General features: G+C 35.9%; 2 protein-coding genes and 2 long non-coding RNA genes across 5 annotated transcripts; 3 read left to right on the forward strand and 1 right to left on the reverse strand.

Moving 5' to 3' along the window:
* The first annotated feature begins 451 nt into the window (after positions 1-451).
* Positions 452-5,195, forward strand: LOC120007580 (cullin-3B). 2 transcript variants are annotated; one of them, XM_038857903.1, is made up of 3 exons: positions 452-717; positions 799-1,012; positions 2,909-5,195. In XM_038857903.1, exons 2-3 carry the CDS (start codon positions 852-854, stop codon positions 4,944-4,946), a joined length of 2,199 nt encoding a protein of 732 aa, XP_038713831.1. In that variant the 5' UTR covers positions 452-717; positions 799-851; the 3' UTR covers positions 4,947-5,195. The 2 variants fall into 2 exon arrangements, with proteins under 2 accessions (XP_038713831.1, XP_038713830.1); XM_038857902.1 differs by having other exon boundaries at positions 452-707.
* A 5,350-nt stretch (positions 5,196-10,545) lies between these two features.
* LOC120007901 lies at positions 10,546-11,814 on the forward strand. Its single transcript, XR_005470262.1, has 2 exons — positions 10,546-10,804; positions 11,282-11,814. It is a non-coding gene; the product is annotated as an uncharacterized LOC120007901 (long non-coding RNA).
* Positions 11,815-15,489: 3,675 nt separating this feature from the next.
* LOC120007309 lies at positions 15,490-18,334 on the reverse strand. The gene is made up of 3 exons (XM_038857509.1): positions 18,302-18,334; positions 17,136-17,203; positions 15,490-16,507 (listed from the first exon to the last, which is right to left on the reverse strand). Exons 1-3 carry the CDS (start codon positions 18,332-18,334, stop codon positions 15,490-15,492), a joined length of 1,119 nt encoding a protein of 372 aa, XP_038713437.1.
* Positions 18,335-19,428: 1,094 nt separating this feature from the next.
* On the forward strand, positions 19,429-20,809 carry LOC120006821. The gene is made up of 2 exons (XR_005470107.1): positions 19,429-19,628; positions 19,729-20,809. It is a non-coding gene; the product is annotated as an uncharacterized LOC120006821 (long non-coding RNA).
* Positions 20,810-21,033: the final 224 nt, after the last annotated feature.

A 21,033-nucleotide genomic window follows, 5' to 3' on the forward strand; every position in this document is an offset into this window, starting at 1 on the left:
CGATAACATCAGCAATGACTTTCATCATGGATTCGATAAATATAAATCTTGAAAGACCGAACCAAAAAGATTCTCTTCCACAGAGTGAGTCCAAGACTTCAAAAAATACCCATTGACGATAGACCATACTGTGGGAGTGGACGGAAGATACTATCAATCAAAGCATGTGAGGTGGCTCGAAATTCTTGTCGATGAGGGGCGTTCAAATTCAGTGTGGATGTCGATTTGATAAGTGAGTTTTGTGGTTAGTATATTAGAGGGTGTAAACGTAATATTTTGTTAATCATAATTTTGTAAGTGAAGAGTAACTAAGTTATCCATTAAATATTTGATGTAAATTTATATGATTAAAATAAATAAGAGTAAATTTAATAATTTATGTGACTAAACCATTTGGCTGCTGGAGGCGCTCAAAATGTTCAATGGTGAAGCCAAACCAAAAAAGTGCGACAAATAGAAAAAAAATAATAATAATAAAGGAGGCTCCAAAATTGCTCTTCTTTGTAATACCAAACCATCAACAGAAGAGAAGAACAAAGTCTCTTCTACACAAATCCTTCATGAAATCTTAAATCCTCTTCAATTTTTTCTTATTCCTCTCAATTTTCATTTTATACACACTGGTAGTTTCAAATACAACTCAATTTGTCGCTCTGTATTGTTTCAATCTCAAACCCTAATCCTTCAGAGCACATTCAAATTTCACGGTAATCACAGGTTCTGCTGTTCGAGTCCGCATCTGATGAATCTTATTCCGGCGATTAATCGTCCGATAACGTTTTCTTTTATCGTCTACAGAGTTGGAAGATCGGATTCGAAGAAGTAGTGTAGAGAGAGAGGAGGGGAAGAGGATGAGTAACCAGAAGAAAAGGAATTTCCAGATAGAGGCGTTCAAGCACAGAGTGGTGGTGGATCCCAAATACGCCGACAAGACTTGGAAGATTCTGGAGCACGCGATCCATGAGATTTACAATCATAATGCTAGCGGACTCAGCTTTGAAGAACTCTATAGGTTTGTCTGCTCTTCTTCCTTTTTTGGTCGTTGAAGTGCTTTTGTGATGATTTTAGATGATACATCGGAATTAGTGGTGAATTAAGACTTGTGCAGGACACTCTTGTCTGTTCCATCTTTTGTGCTGCTATAGCGTTTTTCAGGAATTGTGGTGAGGTTTTGGTGTTGGATTTCGTCGCTCAAAGATTTTGTTCTTGCCTAATTATGTTTGTTTCTGTAGTGTTGTTATGCCCCGATGATTTGAGGAGGGCGAGATTTGTTTACTTTATTTCAATCTTTGGATGAATAAAGATGACTTCGGAGGCCTCTTATTGCTTTATGCTTATGCTCATTCATAGGCACACAAAATTCATAATAACTTCATGCAGATGTAATACATTTTATATTCTCTGATAATACCTGGAAGCTGATTATGTGCTTGTGGAAATTTTCCATGTAATACCTTATCGGTCAGATGGACTGATAGGATGATGCAGATGATTCTTTGTAAATGATGTGGCTCTTTCCTGCCTATCCTCAAATAATCTGCCCTCTTTCTAATAGAACTCTCTAGGTTGTGATGAAACCACTTTGTCGCTTGGCCAAGGTTTGCCCTCGAACACGTAGTATTAGTGTGAAAAAATCCACCGAGGAGACATTTTCACATGCATGACTTGTTCTTTCCATGGCTGGAACATAAATTGGTAATGAAGGTGGTGTTGCTCAACCCGACATGTCTTTTGTCTTCAATTCATTTCTGGTTGAGCATTGTTTCCAATAGTGTAAAGGCTTTTTTATTTATTTAAATGCCTTCTTTAACTATCACATGATTCTACCAGCTTGGCCTTATACAAATTCATATGCACTTATTTTGTCCTTAATTAGTGGTACAATATACAAATGCACTTATGTTGTCCTTAGTCAGTCTGTCTTTAAATCCAGTCCTGTGACCTCTAAAGGCTGAGAATGGATATGAAGAGACAGCCACAGTAGGTATTTCGAATCCATCTCTAGTAAGAGGAACATTGACATGAACTGGAAAGAGGCATATATGTATTTTCCCCATTTTCATGAATTTCCTCTGTTCCTAAGATTTCCCATTTTGTTGTGTGTTTTTCTCTAGAAGCAGGCTGAAGTCAAACTTAAGACGTATTGTGGTTCTTTTTATTTAATTTTCATAGTTAACCCTTTTTCTTTTAATAGTCTTTACCAATCATTGGCCTTCTATTGGGCATTATCATATTGAATTGAAATGATCTATAGAATTTCTGTTATGTTGCCAAGTATTCACAATAGGATATTGCTTGGTCTGTATGGTTTTGGTTTATTTTGATATCTTGCCAGGTTGTGGTAGTTCAAATGTGGGCTTACCCATGTGTGCTGTTCTTTTAAAAAAAAAATTTGGGTAGTTTTTCTATGGTTTTTCACATCTTTCACGCATTAAAGGCATTTTCTTGTTGGCCTTTGAGGAAGGAAACATGTTAGTGTGAAGATTAGAAGAATTTAAAGAAACTATAAAAGGATTCAGAGAGTCTTATCTGTGTTCTAACTTCTAAGAAGATTATGCTGTAAACTCCCCTCATACAAGAGTGGTCATGGATAAAACATCTTGTGAAGTCTTCTCTATAGCCGTACGTTGATTTCATAATTTCCTTTATACATAGATATATACGCTTATAGCTTGATCCACTCTCGGAGTAGTTGTTATTAAAGATTTCTTCTGAAGGCAGTGGCACTACACATTGCATGTGTCTGAGAACTTTTTGCTTAGTTAAATGAATCTTTTTAGCTATCACTTTTGCAGTTTATTCTAATATCTGCTTGTCATGTGATATTTCTCTGGGGAAAGAAAAAGCACTTATACACACACAATTGAAGGTTCTATATGTTGATGTTATGCTCCTGTCTTAATTGCAGAAATGCTTATAATATGGTTCTGCACAAATATGGTGAGAAGTTGTACTCTGGGCTGGTTACAACCATGACTTCACATCTCAGAGAAATTTCAAAATCTATTGAGGCGGCTCAGGGAGATTCATTTCTTGAAGAGTTGAACAGGAAATGGAATGACCATAATAAAGCGCTGCAAATGATTAGAGACATACTAATGTACATGGACAGGACTTACATACCGAGTACTGATAAGACCCCTGTTCATGAACTGGGCCTGAACCTGTGGAGGGACAACATTATACACTCCAGCAAAATTCATACAAGGCTTCTAAATACACTTCTTGAATTGGTACTTAGAGAACGGACTGGTGAAGTTATTAACCGGGGACTGATGAGGAATATAATTAAGATGCTTATGGAATTGGGTTCTTCTGTTTACCAAGAAGACTTCGAGAAGCCTTTCCTTGAGGTCTCAGCGGAATTTTACCGGGGTGAATCTCAGAAGTTCATCGAGTGTTGTGATTGTGGCGAGTATCTAAAGAAAGCTGAGAGACGTCTTAATGAAGAAATGGACAGAGTGACCCACTATTTGGATGCCAAGAGTGAAGTTGAGATAACTAATGTGGTTGAGAAGGAGATGATTGCTAATCACATGCTTAGATTGGTCCACATGGAGAATTCGGGCTTGGTAAATATGCTTCTTGATGATAAGTATGAAGACATGGGAAGAATGTACAATTTGTTTCGTAGGGTCCCCAATGGGCTTTCAACAATCAGAGACGTGATGACTTCTCACCTCAGGGGCACTGGTAAAGAGTTGGTCACTGATCCAGAAAAGTTGAAAGACCCTGTTGAGTTTGTCCAGCGGCTGTTGGATGAAAAAGATAAGTATGATAATGTAATAAGCATGGCATTTAACAATGACAAGACATTCCAGAATGCGTTGAATTCCTCTTTTGAATATTTCATTAATTTGAATCCTCGTTCGCCTGAGTTCATTTCATTATTTGTGGATGACAAACTTCGCAAAGGTTTGAAGGGTGTAAGTGAGGAGGATGCGGAGATTATTCTTGACAAGGTGATGATGTTGTTTCGCTACCTGCAGGAGAAAGATGTATTTGAAAAGTATTATAAACAACATTTAGCTAAGCGGCTCTTGTCTGGGAAAACTGTCTCTGATGATGCAGAGAGGAGTCTGATAGTCAAGCTTAAGACTGAATGTGGCTACCAATTTACTTCAAAGTTAGAAGGCATGTTCACGGACATGAAAACATCCCAGGACACAATGCTAGGGTTTTATGCAAGCCACCCTGAGCTTGCGGATGGCTCTACCCTAGTTGTTCAGGTTTTGACTACAGGGTCCTGGCCCACTCAGCCTACCGTCACTTGCAACTTGCCTGTTGAAATGTCAGCACTATGTGAGAAGTTCAGGTCATATTATCTAGGGACTCATACTGGTCGGAGATTATCCTGGCAAACTAATATGGGTACTGCAGATATCAAAGCAACATTTGGAAAGGGTCAAAAGCATGAGTTGAATGTCTCCACTTACCAAATGTGTGTTCTCATGCTGTTTAACAATGCCGATCGCCTGAGCTACAAGGAGATTGAGCAGGCCACTGAGATTCCGTCTTCAGATTTGAAGAGGTGTCTGCAATCTATGGCTTGTGTGAAGGGAAAGAATGTTCTTCGAAAAGATCCTATGAGTAAAGAAATTGGGGAAGATGATGCATTTTTTGTGAATGACAAGTTTACTAGCAAATTGTACAAGGTGAAGATAGGAACGGTTGTTGCACAAAAGGAATCAGAGCCAGAGAAGCAGGAGACCAGGCAGAGAGTGGAAGAGGATAGGAAGCCGCAGATTGAAGCAGCAATAGTCAGGATAATGAAATCAAGGAGGGTGCTGGATCATAACAATATAATCACTGAGGTAACTAAGCAGTTGCAATCTCGCTTCCTGGCCAACCCTACTGAGATTAAGAAGCGGATCGAGTCTCTAATAGAGAGGGATTTCTTGGAGAGAGACAACGATGATAGGAAATTGTATCGATATCTCGCCTAAAAAATTTCTGGAGCAGACTACTTTCTTGTCTGATGGTTTATCATTGGCAGTTGGAATTGTATTTGGTAAGCTGAAAATTGTTCTGTTTCTTCAAGCTTCATTGGGCTTTAATGCACATCCATTTATTTCCTTGTCTTTTTAATTGATTGCATAATGCCTGCCTCAGTTGCAATCTCGTATATATGGTATACGTTGTATGTGCGTCTCATGTCCATTGATTTATGATAATGGCAAAGTAGCTTGTTAGCAGAGTTGGTGTATAATGTTTTTAATTGAAGAAGTGGTTGATATGTAATTACTTAAATCCACTTGAAGTTATAAGATTAAAAAAATATTTAGAGTTTTATTTGGTGAGAACAAACAGATCTGTTCATGAAATTTAATAGTCTGTAGTAAAAGGTTCTTTACAGGAATTATGTTTTTGAGATATTTTTCATTTGCTTGTACAGATAGTTTCATTCCATATTGAAATGTTTAATAGGATGTTTAGGCAGTTAAGCTTGCGTAGCAAATGAGTATCGTGTGTTTGAGGATTGAGATATTAGTTTATGGTCAGTAATTCGTAGAATTATTTTCACTGAGGGATTTATGTACAAGGACGCAACTTGCATGGGATTGAGAAATTGAGGTGTACTTGAGTTGAAAACAATTCTTGCTTGCATGATATCGAGATAAAGTGCTGTTTTGTTGTCATTTTCATAATGTATTTTGTTGCTGCAGTGTTTTTTTTGTGATAAATGCTCAGGATGATGATGTTGAGTGTGTTTTTTTTTTTTGGGAGATAATGGTTGACAATAGCTTGTATGAATTTGGTTTCTGCACTAGCCTACCTTATGTTGTGGGGATTGATGAAGAGCAACTTCTATAGCATCCCATGGTATCCGTTGTGGTTTAACCTCTTTTTGGTGATGATTGTCTTTTGGGTTTTATATATACAAATCGATGTAGGGTTTACCTAAATTTGTTGCATTTTTTTTTTTTCTTTCTCGTAGGCAGATGCTCCCTTTGTCATGAGATCTAATGTTGGGGGATTACTTTGGGTAATATAACAAAAATCTCAACCCCTCCTGCAGATCCAAGGTTAACTTGGAAGCTTTCACTAAACTCAAGTAGGATCAGCTAAACATTAGGAAGCCGTACAATCGGTTCTCTCTATCTGCGGAGCCCCATAGGGGTGCACATGGGTGGGTCGGGTCGGGTTTTGGGTGAGAGCTCATCCGATTCGCATAAGTTAGGGTGAGACTTCATTAACCCTCAACCGACCTCATTTGAGAATAGTGTTGGGTCGGGTTCAGATTAGACGTGTAGGGTTGGATTTGAGGTTGGATAGGGTTGGGAGCCTTGTATCATAATTCCATTATTTGGTATTTGGATGCGTGCAGGGCAGCGGAGTTCACAAACCTAGTACCCCTACATATACTAGGGAAAGAAATGCTGAAAATGCGTTAGGAACCTGAATTTCAGGTTAGGGATGACAACGGGTTGGGTACCCTTCCAATTAGGAAATACCAAAACCGTTTCCATTTAATATACTCTATACTAAAACCGTTCCAAAACCATTTAAAAAACTATTTAAATTTTCAAATCCAGAACCGTTCCAAAATCGTTTATCATCGGGTACCCGTTTACTATTTAACTTTTAATATTTTTATTTTTTTCTCTGATGATTATATTAATATAAATTAATATTGAGTATGATTTATATTAATTATGATTTTATAATTCAAATTAGTCTAATTTATAGTTTTATTAGTATGTTTCTATAAATATATATGTTTTAATACGCTTTATCATGTTAAAATTTAATATACTAGTAGTATACCTTTATAGATGATTTATAATATTATTACTATAATGGAGTTTTTTATTAAACGGTTCGGGTACCCTAAACCTGGTATCAAAAATCAAGCCCGACCCTAAACCATGACGGGTTTGAAAATCAAAACCAAAACCATTTCCAAAACCTATAGGATCGGTTTTCGGATTTTAAAAGGATTGGGTACCCTATGGATAGTGCTTAGATCGGTTTTTTTTGTCATCCTTATTTCAAGTGGTTTGTCAGCTTTTAATTGATGGGAAATGGGAGAACATTAATTGAATCAAATTGCCTCAATGAGACCAACTAATAAAGTATTTTGTAAAAGCAGAATATGAAAAGATTGTTCTTATCAAAAAAAAATTAATGAAAAGATTGTCATAGAGAACAAAATAAGCGGCAGTGAAGCCTTAAACAGCCATTGGTGTAGTAGGTTGGATATTCTATTTCATATTCTGTAAGGAAATGCTTCATTAACATGCAGGCTACAAAACAACTGCCAACAACTATGGAGCATCTCCAACAAGGGTTCTATAATTGAATATGTAAAATGTACTATACGCTACTTAGAAAGTCATTTACATATCCTATTACATACTTTAAATAAAACGGACAATTGTCATTAAGAGCACTTTGGACAACTTAATTGTAAAAAGGTCATGGACCTTTTTAAAATTGTAAAAAAGTGCAATTTAAGGATAATTTTGTCATCTCTCTTAAGACATTTTTTGATTTATACCTACAATACTCTTCTTCTTCTCTCCTCTCAAATTCCATTTGGCTTTTTATGAATCTTTGTCATTGATACTGTCACAGGAACCATCTGATCCATCACAATTCATGCTTTGTACAAATTTTCTCAGCACTATAAAATACAGAGAGTGAGAACTGATGAGGTGATCTTCATCAAATTGATCGGAATGACTCTTGTTTGGTCTTGTTTTATATTTTTTGTCTTTTATTCTTCTCATATAATAAGTAGAAGAAAATTTAGGAAAATTGATACTGTATAGCTGCAGAGATGTATAACTATAGTATCACCAACACCAAAAATCCACAAAAAAGATACAATTGAACCAGTATGCATACTTCCTCTTCCTAATTATTTTTTCTTTCTTGATTTTCTTTTCTTGGTTTGTACCTCTCTTGCTTGTTCTGTAAAAACATTTACATCTGTAGAGATGTAACACTATAGTATCACTAATACCAAAAATCCACTAAAATGATACAATTGAACCAGAAAGACATGTAATGCAATCAAATTTACATTCCAACATTTGTATCTTCATTTTATGAGGAAAAAATATAAATTGAGTACTAAATTGGACCTTCTGATTTAAAGTATCACTATTGTATCGCAGTTCGTGGAGAGAGAAAATCAAATTTGAGGTTGTTAAAAATCCACTAAAATGATACAATTGATCCAGAAATACGTGTAATGCAATCAAATTTACATTCCAACATTTGTATCATCATTTGAGAGGAAAAAATATAAATTGAACACTAAATTAGATCTTTTGATTAAAAGTATCACTATTGTATCGTAGTTAGTGGAGAGAGAAAATCAAATTTGAGGTTATTAAAAATCCACTAAAATGATACAATTGAACCAGAAAGACATATAATGCAATCAAATTTACATTCCAACATTTGTATCATCGTTTTATGAGGAAAAGATATAAACTGAACACTATATTGGACTTTCTGTTTAAAAGTATCACTATTGTATCGCAGTTCGTGGAGAGAGAAAATCAAATTTGAGGTTATTTTGGTAAAAGCTGGTTCCAGTAGACTTTTTTAAAAGAATGTTTTAGTGGTTGTACCTTTTTACAATTAAGTACAATCTAGTGTAGCGGCTTACAAAAATCCCTTAATAAAAACCCACTCCAACAACAAGGTATAAAAGAAATGAGTGATTTTATTTGCACATCAAGATTTGTTACTTTTACACCATTTTTATTAATTTTTTTATTTACAGATATATCCCTATATGAAATACCTAATGTGTTCTTAAATGGAAAATAAATAAAGAAATGTATAAATATGTTGAATGAGAAAATTATAAATCTACATGTAACCTAGAAATTGTTTCAATTCAACTGTGAGGAAAATCATGGGAATACTGCAAAATAATAGTCACGGCATAGAGGTATTTTTTTAGGGATTTCAATACAATAGTTCTTCGGGTGAGTAAAACACTGCCACTTTGAGAATTCATATTCTCCTTTCCCTTTTCTTTTTGGTGCTGGGATTGGTCGCTACAATATATGATCAACCATTGTCGACTTTGAGTTTTGCTACTTTCTGTAAAGCTCAAACGAGATGGACTAAAATCTCAAGTATATTGAAGTGGTTCTCAATAACTAGTTAAATGTTCTTCTGTTGGGTTGAGGTTAAAAGGCCTCTGTCTTCAATTTTTGATTCTTTGTTGCGTGGATGCTGGGGTTCATGTATGAGTTTAACTATTTCTATGGATTTGTGTGTAAAAATAACATTTTGTATATTGACAATTTAAATCAAGGGTATTTTAAGGTTAACAATATTAATTTGGTGTAAATTTAGAAAAAATGGTGTAAACTTATATGGAAAAAATTATTGGTGTAAAAATAACAAATCTTCGTGTGCAAATAAAATTACTCAAAAGAAATTTCTATATAATTTCTTCATATGTTTTAATTAATGGGCTATGAATATATTAATCCGGCCCAATATTTTAACGTGTGACCCATAAATATTATAATTTGCTTAAATTTAAAAAATTCAAATTTTGAATTGAGACAACAGTTCAATTTTTTAAAAAGTTATGAATAGTAAAAATTTTAAATTTTCAAAAAATAAAAAATATGCGGGAAATTTTCAAAGTTTAAAAGCCTAAAATTTTAAAATTTGAACATTTTAATTAAGTTGGAATGAAAAATTCAAAATTCAATTCGGGTTATAAATATGATGAGTTCCTTTGAGATTTTGGTATCACCCAACCTTTCTTCATCCTACCAAAAAAATTGACACAATTCTAGCTTCACGATAGATCGTTTGAGTTTCAGCTCTGAAATTTTGAGAGAAGTTTTAAACTTCGATTCTGATTATGAAGATGAGTTAAATATGTTATTTGACGCTAGAGAGGCAGAAATTGTATAAAATAGGGGAAGGGCATTGGTCATCATGGTTCCGTCATAGGCCATAAAATAATTCCTCGTAATCATTTTGATGGCCACTCGAGGCTTTGGAATGACTCTCTTTTTCTCCATATTGTATGCTTGGAAGTATTGATTTTATGCATTGACAATAGAAAAATTGCCCAATTGTCTGGCAAGGGATGTACTCCACCCATTGTCTTAAGCAGATCATTATTTTGGAATTTGTGGCGTTACATGATCTTTGGATTAGGGTTTTTCCATGGGTCGGTTTTATCGGTCATTATCGGTCAACCGACCCATTATTGGGCGACCGATAATCAACCATCAATCAACCCAAATAGTCGGGCCGATAATTTCATCCTATCCATGTAGAGATGGGTCAGATGATAGTTGTCAATATCCTCAAAATTCGATTGGTCGATATTATTGACCAACCAACTTTCATAGCTAAATATTAAATAAAATAATAAATTTTGATAAGTATGGGCCCAAAAATTAGGAGCCCAAGATTTTACCCACACAAAACCAAAGGAGACCCAATCACCCAAACCCAAATTAATAAATTATGCTTTTCTCCCACAACCCAAACCCAGCCCAAATCAAGCCATCACTCAGTTAGTCCAAACCCAATAGGCTGTGGGCATCATCTCGTACATAGTACATTCTCGTCTCTGTCTCAACTCAACTCAACTCTCAAGTGAATAATGTCTCTGTTTGTGGCCTAGACCAATAGACCACAAAAACTCGATAGTTGGTTTCCTACTGCAGTTATGCTCTAAGTGCTCTCCAAGATAGCAAGACTCCAACTCTCGCTCCTGCAATCACTGACTCACGCTTGCGAACCTTGTCTCTCGATTGATTTCTTCGAAGTTTGAATCTTCGATAGCCATACACACTCAGGTCAGGTACTCTTTCCATCTCTTGGTCTCTCATCTCATTATTTCGTTGATTACTTTAAGATTTGAAGTAGTTTTGTAGGTTAGGGTTTAGGTACCACTCTGATTTCTCTTCCCTAGAGCATCTCTGCCCTCTCTGGTACAAATTGTACAGTGGTACACTAGTTCTTGTTTTAATGTTTTCTAGTTTGTATACAATGATATATAATCGAACTGTGGAATAGTAGATTACTGAATACTTATAAGAGTACATTATTACATTCTGTCATTCTTGAATTTCTGATAACTCATAATTGGTAATATGGTGAGTGGTGACTCTGATGCAATATTTTGAATTGTGATTAGTATTGACATCTTGTTTGAACGTTTGATATGAATCATATGAACAAATCCATATTTTGTTAGTTGATTTCTGAAATTTTGAGTAACTGATATTGTAAATTTCTAAATATAATTTTGGTTGTGTTATACTGTTATGAATTTCAGAATGACGAAGCGGCGACCCCCACCTGTGCCACCTCAATCTCAACCTCAAGGTCCACCGCAATCTCAAACTCAATGTACAGTGTGCAAAAAATTATGGCACAACAAATATGAGGCATCATGTGTTCAACACTTGTTCGGAATCTCTTGTTAGGAAGGACAAAGGTGATCCTAAGCAACCATTGTTGGCAAATAATCCCAAAGGTGAGCTTGTTCCTTTGCGTTATGACAAAGATTATGCTAGGAAGAAGTTGACAGAGATGATTTTCATAGATGAGCTCCCATTCAATTTGGTAGAGGGAGCCGGGTTTAAAGCTTTTTGTCAAGCTCTAAACCCATAATTTATTGTTCCTTCTAACAAAATTGTTGCTCGAGATGTCATGAGTTGTTTTCTACAGGAGAAAGCAAAGCTTAAGAGTATTTTGTGTATTGGTACAAGAGTGTCTCTCACTACAAACACTTGGACATCTATCCAAAATATTAATTACATGGTGATCACTACACACTTTATAGATGATGAGTGGAATTTACACAAACGAATCCTCTCTTTTTGTCAAATTACCAACCATAAGGGTGACACCATCTCCAATGCTTTGGAGAGGTGCTTGTTGGTAGATTGGGGAGTTGAGAAAGTTTTTGTAATTGCAGTGGATAATGCCTCGGCCAATGACAAGGCCATCGACATTTTCAAGGGAAGGTTTGGTAGAAGTAAGGGGCTTGTTTTTGGGTGGGGCTTAGGTGTTGTTGTCATGTGCTAAATTTGATTGTGCGAGATGAGATGAGAACTTTAACTGAATCAATTGAAGGGATTAGGTTGGGGGTTAAGTGGCTAAGATCATCACCACAAATGTTAGAGAAGTTTAGGGAATTTGCTCATAATGAAGGTATAGTGATAGTAATTTTCGATCACTTAAAATAAGCAAACAAAAATCACAAATTAAAATACTTGCAAGTGCACAAGACCGTAGTAGAATAGGTTATTCAAGAACGAGGTCGAACCACAAGAATTGGATAAACAATACGATTAACTACTATACTAAACCTAGCAAAAGAAATAATTATTGGAAGATGATTGATTTTAGATAGCAAGTAACGAAATTAAAGCAACGAAGTAAAGAAAACACAAAATTGTTGATTTTGGTTGTGAAAGCAAATTTATGAAAGCACTAGGACAATTAATCCATCTTAATAATCCTCTCTAGTTGTTGATTACCTTACCTTTAATCCACTCAATCGATGTTGTTGGCGAATCCACTAAGGCGTGAATTACCTATAGTATCTAGGCTAATTCCTTTATCTTAACATGTAATTTGGTTAAAGTATTTAACTCAAATATGAACATGCAAGATGCCCTTAAGTTCAAGAATTCATTAACATGCCATGTAAACCCTAGGGTATGGTATCTACCTTAGGCGTGGTATCTACCCTAGGCGTTCCCAATTCCTAATCACAAGAAGCTGGTCCCAAATCCCGTATGGTATCTACGTGAGCTTGCATCAAATTACTTAATTGAAAACTTAGTTGGTGGCCAGTCATCCAAGCAATCAAACAAGTATATAGCACAGTGATTAGAAATCCAACATCAAAAGAGCAATCAAAGATAAGAATAATAAACAAACTAGAGAATCATATTAAGATTTCATCACGCCCTAGCAAAAGTGTTTAGTTACACATAGTCACGAATGAAAACCACAAGAAAGGTTGGAGAGCACCCTAGAAAGTCGGTTGAATATCCGAGTGTCTGGATACCTGAAAATCCTATGAAGTCCTCCTTTTATAACCTCTTTCAAATCCTAAACTTCCTCTAAAACAAATACTAAAACTCCAAGGAAACCTCATGGCAACCCCTGGTTTCCAAAATTATAAACCCAACAAAAAGGAAAGAGGTTGACTTCTTATTTGATTAGGAAACTGGACTGCTGGATGTCTCGGACGTTTTTCCCATGTTACGGCCTTCAGAAAAATCTCCAAAAATATGATAAATTGAAGCTTAATGTCTTATCTTTCTAGGGCTATCTCACACGTCTCTAGCAAAATTATGTGGAATCCTCTAGACCCACTTCTTCACAGATAGCGCAGTTCTGTCGAGATCATATTTTAGCTCAACTTGTATTCAAAATCTGGGTCAATTGGCTTCACCGAAAATTCCCAAAATATTCTCCTACATTCTTCAAGGTCATAGCTTTATTCTTCAATTGACGGTTCTTCAAAATACTTAAAATATACCATTTTCCATCAAAAATCATTCAAGTGCTCGAGAAAACTGAAAATGAGGAAAACAAAGTAATAAGTCCTTTTTAAAACCAATCCTCTAACAAAAATCAAGTTTAGAGAGTACTAAAATGAGAGAATATATGAGCTTATCAAATACCCCCGAACCTAGTTTTTGCTAGTCCTCAAGCAATAAAAATAAATCAAACAAATAAATAAAAAGAAAACCTAACTCACTTTTGTAGGAATCACGGTTATATTCAGCGTATGCAACAAGCCTTTAAACCCCTAGGTGTCCCTAGTGGATGAGTTATAGTCTCGTGAGGGTTTACCAGAACGATACACACAAACATTTATTTACACAAATCATCATAATGTCATCATCTAAGAGCAGCAACAAAAGAGAATTTAGAGTTGTATTCACACAAATTAGTTCAAGTATTCGAACTCCACAATTCACATTATCGGCAACTTCAACCAAGTTCTCATACCATCTACTCCATTAGTATTTCATTATGTATTTTGTGCATGAATCACACATGAATGTTTGACTTTCAATTGATCATAACACAAATATTGTAGTATCACAAGAATCATTGGAACCATCAAGTGAAATACCAAGGCATATTTTTCCTTTTTTCACGCTTTTTTTCAGATTTTTTTTCTTTTTTTTTTCTCATGACTTGTGCAATGCTAAACCTCATTAAACTTTCTAATTGACCCATGTAACGAGCTTTCAACCAATGACTCCCAACCAGTTGGCTTAGGGCATTACGTGTAGAGACACCCCTACGAGTTTAATGACTCGAGTCAAAAAGGCTACGAGGCTTTGCTAGTCATGTAATTATTCATCTCGGTCTCTCTACCTTTTTACGCGAAACTCACTGCTTGCTAGGCAAGAGGCCCAGTTACTCAATAGAGAAAACCAAAGACAAACACACAATTATTTTGCATATACTTATTGATTTTTCTTTCTTTTCTTTTCTTTCTGTTTCTTTTTCTTTTTCTTTTTCTTTTCATGCCAAGGTATCTAACTCAACAAATTCCAACTCCTCTTAAAACACCAATAACATTCATGATTAATCTCAAATGGCATACCCCACAAACATGTGTAATGTGCAAGTGTAATTGTTAACTAAAAAGAGTAGATGAAACAAGATTCAGTCTAAAGAAACCTAGATAAGATTGTGTGTTCTTAACTCAAATTCATCTGTGTGATAACAAAACTAAATTACTTCATATGTACTCGCAAAAGAGATGACAAATGATAATAAATTTTTTTTTTTTTAAATTTTCATCATGCATGATGTATCCCACCCCTACACTTAAAATGTGCATTGTCCTCAATGCAATTTATCACAATAAAATCACAACCACACCATAAGAAGGGAAGGAAAAGATACAATCTGATATTGATGGTCTTTGGACAAGCTTCCCATTCAAGTCATCTCAGTTGAAAATGTTTAGTTCGAGCTAAATCTGAAGCAGTCTCAACAAACCATCAGGTGAAAATTTCATAGCTCAAGCTAATTTTACCCCTGTCTAATAGATCCTACGGGAAACAAATTCAAAATATCAAGATTTGTATCTAAGCAGTAAGTAAAGAAATAAAAAAAATAGAACAAAAAAGAGCTTGGGTTGCCTCCCAAGAAGCGCTTTATTTAACGTCTAGGCAAGACGTAAAGCAATGCATTCATTCAAGTAATGGACTTGGCAGCATCATAGTCAACTTCAGGATATGGTTTCAGACGATGTATGTCAACTTTAAACTCTTTGTCCTTCTGCAAGTTTTGACTATCAACAGCTCCATTGGGGTAGACTTGCGCAACTTGAAAAGGACCGTACCTTCTTGAACGTAATTTCCATGGAAAGAGCTCGAGCGTAGAGTTGTTCAAAAGGACTTTTTTGCCCGGAGAGAACTTTTTCAGTCCAATTGACATATCATGAGCGGGCAGCAATTTGAGTTTCACTTTAGGAGCTTCTTATATGGAGGGCAAAACTCATCTCTTAGGTGGCCCCAAAAGATAAGTAGCTTGTCTCCATCTTAGTGGCTGAGTTGGGATAGAATTTAACATAGCTACCTTGTTTAAAACATCATTACCAGCAGCTTGTATTAACTCTGGATGCTCTAGGCTGGTTTTTAGCTCATCATTATTGACTTGGGAACCAAAATTGGTGTGTACAGGCTGCTCAATAATGTCCACCCGATTACACTCCTCCATATCTGCCGGTCTCTTCATGGCCTTGAATACTTGAAACCCCGCCGACTCTCCTTCAACATTCATGGTTAACAAGCCCTTCTTCACATCAATAATAGTGCCAGCGGTTGCCAAGAATGGACGACCCATGATGATGGGAACTTCTCGGCATTCTTCCATATCAAGTATAATAAAATCAGCCGGAAGTATGAAACGATCCACTTTCACCAACATATCTTCAATAATTCCAAGTGGAAATTTGATAGACCGATCCGCGAGTTGTAAGCTTATTGACGTTGGTTGCATCTCTTCAACACCTAGTTGTTGAAAAATAGATAAAGGCATTAAGTTAACACTAGCACATAAATCAATTAAAGCTTTTTCAAATCGTAAATTGCCAATAACACAAGGGATTGTAAAACTCCCTGGATCTTTCAACTTTGGTGGTAATATATTGAGTAGAATAGCACTGCACTCTTCGTTTAGCATCACCCTCTCATGCTCCGCAAACTTCCTTTTATTAGTGCATATATCCTTTAGGAACTTGACATATGATGGAACTTGTTTAATTGCATCCAATAACGGAATGTTGATGTGAACTTTCTTGAACAATTCCATGATATCCAGCATGTGTCTGTCTTTCTTTTGCTTCTGGAATTGTTGAGGAAAAGGTAGAGGAGGTATGTAAACTCTCTCCTTCAATGGGGCAACCAGTGGTGCACTAGGAGGAATTAATTGGTCGCTTTCCTCTTGTGAAGATGGAGGCACAACTGATATATCTTTAACTCTCTCATCCCCCAAAATCACATCCTCATCTTCTCTGCCATATGACTTGTTGCTTCATAGAGTTCTAATTGCCTTTACATGCTCCATACCTCTTGAATTAGCTTCGGTTTGACTCCTCTCATTCACCACATTAGCTATTTGTCCCAATTGTATACATAATTTCTGAATTGAATTTTGCATAACGTGTATGAATTGGGCAAACATATCCTCAAGACAAGTCTTCTTCGGCTCGATCGATTGCTCAAACTGTGGAATCATTGAGGATTGTCCTAGCTGATTTGTCCACGTAAAATTTGGGTGATCTTTCCAATCCATATTGTACATGCTAGAGTAGGGATTGTACCCAACTCTATTTTGTGAATATATTCGGGATGCAGTCTCCTCTTGTCATACGGGATTGTGTGGACACGTTTTAATAGTATGCATAGTGCTAGAACACATAGCACATACCTCTTTCTTTCCAACTAGTAGCTTCAACTCATGTCTCAATTTTGCCACTTTTGCTTCAAGAAAGGAGTTGGAATTATTCTCATAGAAACAAGTCATTGTACCTTTCCCAAAAGTTTCTTCTCTTTCTTCCCTTAGCTTTTTTTTTTCTTATGCCTCGAAGTTAAACTCAATCACAAGTTCAAATTTGATCAGCTCGTCTCCAAAAAAGATACTGTCTGTTGGCTATTTTAGCTCGAGCTACAGAATGTTGACTCGAGCTAACACGCACTGATTCTACAACCTGCACATAAAAATTGAACAAATTAAAACTAAGTATAGCACAAATAATTAATCGAATTGAATAACACAATTCCCGGCAACGGCGTCAAAAACTTGATAGTAATTTTCGCTCGCTTAAAATAAGCAAACAAAAATTCCAAATTAAAATACTCGCAAGCGCACAAGACCGTAGTAGAATAGGTTATTCAAGAACGAGGTCGAACCACAAAGATTGGATAAACAATACGATTAACTACTATACTAAACCTAGCAAAAGAAATAGTTATTGGGAGATGGTTGATTTTAGATAGCAAGTAACGAAATTAAAGCAACGAAGTAAAGAAAACACAAAATTTTTGATTTTGGTTGTCAAAGCAAATTTATGAAAGCACTAGGACAATGAATCCATCTTAATAATCCTCTCTAGTTGTTGATTACCTCACATTTAATCCACTCAATCAATGTTGTTGGCGAATCCACTAAGGCATGAATTACCTATGATATCTAGGCTAATTCATTTATCTTAACATGCAATTTGATTATGGTATCTAACTCAAATATGAACATGCAAGATGTCCTTAAGTTCAAGAATTCATTGACATGCCATGTAAACCCTAGGAGTATGGTATCTACCCTAGGTGTTCCCAACTCCTAATCACAAGAAGCTGGTCCCAAACCCCGTATGATATCTACGTGAGCTTGCATCAAATTACTTAATTGAAAACTTAGTTGGTGGCCAATCATCCAAGCAATCAAACAAGTATATAGCACAGTGATTAGAAATCCAACATTAAAAGAGCAATCAAAGATAAGAATAATAAACAAACTAGAGAATCATATTAAAATTTTATCACGCCCTAGCAAAAGTGTTTAGTTACACATAGTCACGAATGAAAACCACAAGAAATGTTGGAGAACACCCTAGAAAGTCGGCTGAATATTCGAGTGTCTGAACACCTGAAAATCCTATGAAGTCCTCCTTTTATAACCTCTTTCAAACCCTAAACTTCCTCTAAAACAAATACTAAAACTCCAAGGAAACCTCACGGCAACCCCTGGTTTCCAAAACAATAAACCCAACAAAAAGGAAAGAGGTTGACTTTTTCTTTGATTAGGAAACTGGACTGCTGGATGTCTCGGACGTTTTTCCCATGTTACGGTCTTCAGAAAAATCTCCAAAAATATGTAAATTGAAGCTTGATGTCTTAGCTTTCCAGGGCTATCTCACATGTCTCCAGCAAAATTATGTGGATTCTTCTAGACCCACTTCTTCACAGATAGCGCAGTTCTGCTGAGATCATATTTTAGCTCAACTTGTCTTCAAAATCTGGGTCAATTGGCTTCACCGAAAATTCCTAAAATATTCTCCAACATTCTTCAAGGTCTTAGCTTTATTCTCCAATTGACGGTTCTTCAAAATACTCAAAATATACCCTTTTCCATTAAAAATCATCCAAGTGCTCGAGAAAACTGAAAATGAGGAAAACAAAGTAATAAGTCATTTTTAAAGCCAATCCTCTAACAAAAATAAAGTTTAGAGAGTGCTTAAATGAGAGAATATATGAGCTTGTCATATAGGAGGGATGCCAATTGTATGCATGGATGTATGTACTAGGTGGTACTCCACCTATCTTATGTTGGAGCATGTTTTAAATTTTTTTACGGTGTTTGATAGTTTAAGTCTCTTAGACTCGGGGTTCCAAGACTGCTTCAAAGAGCATAAGAACACTAGGTGTCCGGATTATGGGGATTCGGAGAATGTCAAGGCTTTTGTATCATTTTTGAAGGTGTTTTATGAAGCAACACTCAAACTAAATGCTTCTGAAACACCTACCGCACAATTGATATTCAAGTAAATGCTGAATAGTCAAATTTTGTTGAATAATGAGATGAAGAAGCCAATTAATGATCCACTGCATAAGGTGACAGCAATTATGATGAAAAATTTTGAAAAATATTGAGGACATTGGGAGAATGTAAATTGCTTTATTTATCTTGCGTTGTTCTTGATCCAAGGTACAAGTTGGATTATTTGGGTTTTCAACTTAAGAAGAAAACATGGATGGATGATGAGAGGGCGTAAAGGCTACAAGGAGAGGCAAAATAAATGCTCCATGATATGTTTAAAGAGTATGAAGAGATGATGCCTAGAAGTCAACCTAATGATGATCGTGATGATGGTGATGACTTGGATGATGATAGTGATAGTGATGATGGAGAGAAATATGATGACATGTTTGCAATGTCGGTTTCTAGTGTGGCTTCCGAATGTTCTTTTAGTTTGGGGTCAAGGGTTGTGGATCCTTTTAGGATTTGTTTAACTCCTAAGATGGTGGAGGTATTAGTAAGCACAAGTGATTCGATCAAGGCAGAAGGTTTTAGTTATTACAAGGATCCAACCCAATATGAATTGGAGCTTTATTGAGCTTTGGAGGAAGTTGAACAAGGTAATATTTTAATGCTACACTTGTTTTTCGAATCTTTTGTGTTTAATCATTGATTACTGCAATAATTTTTTAAATTTGTGGATTGTTTATGAAATTGCAGAGGTTTTGTCATCTCAAAATATTCAAGGAATACATCCACCAGTTCCAAGTGCATCAAGTATCCAGTTCCAATCATCCAGCCATGATTCTACCAACATCTGAGAATCTGAGGTGTGTTTATGACTTTATGGAACTTCTATAGTGTGAGGAGAAGGGGTTTGCACTCTCCTTATGCTGCATACTGCCATACTGCATACATATATCCTATGATGTAACATTTATTATTCTAATATCATATTGCTTCAAAGTTTAAACTTCAATAGTAATAAGATTTGTTCTTTCACTATTATGGTGCGTTCGGTATGGGGGTAAGAATTTGAGGGTATAATTTATTACCCATATAAATGTTACAACCAATGTTGCAAAAATCCTTCTAATCGGCGACTAGTCGCTAGTCGAGGCTTGCCGCTTCGACTAGAGGGTAATCGGGTCACTTAATCGGAGACCCGATTAAATCCCGACTAGTCGGCCTAGTCGTTTGTTTTTTGACAGAGTTCCATCCACCTGCGAATTGCGATAAACTCCGAGTCTCCAAACGGAGACCATTGCAGGTCATTCTCCAAGACAAAGACACCCTTCATCTCATTCTCGGTTGGTTTCTCAGCACTACAGGTGATACTCCAACCAATGAGGACAAGAAGAAGTCTCTTTCGATCTCTCCGTCGTCCGTCGTCTTCAGCCATCTCCTCCATCTTTGGTTTCTCGGCCGCACTTCAGAGTTTTCTTCGAGGAGCTTCTAGTCTTCAGAGCCCTACTAAGGCTTGAAGTCTATTAGGCCTCTCCTTTGGGCCTTGCTTTGGACCTCTCTAATGATTTCTCTTGGCCCATTACAATATCTATTACTAAATGACTCAAGTTTTGTAAATCAGATATTCTTTTCGTTATTTGTCAAATCAGGTCAATGACTAATGTCTAGTTAAACGACAAAAATGTCTAGTAAACGACTAATGTTGTCATTTTGGAGAGAAATCAATACTATTTTAGTACCATAAATTTATTTTACTTGAACATACATATATTTCACATATAGAATTATTTTTAATATAAATATAAATATATTATATTTACATATTTTTAATATAGAATATTTTCCAGAAAAATATTTTCATTTATATTGTGTTTTTACACATATATAATATGTATTGCATGTGTGGTTCTCTTACGCGGGATCCCTTATTTCAACAAAGTGCGGGACACACGCTTTTGACCCTTCGATTTATCAAACGGTGATATTGATGAAACCCAATTTAACCCACGTGACCCGCTTTTCTATGACCCATTTCGTCCATTTCGTACGCGATTTTAT

The sequence above is a fragment of the Tripterygium wilfordii genome, chromosome 10, assembly GCF_013401445.1.
Source record: "Tripterygium wilfordii isolate XIE 37 chromosome 10, ASM1340144v1, whole genome shotgun sequence".
Lineage (NCBI taxonomy): Eukaryota > Viridiplantae > Streptophyta > Magnoliopsida > Celastrales > Celastraceae > Tripterygium > Tripterygium wilfordii.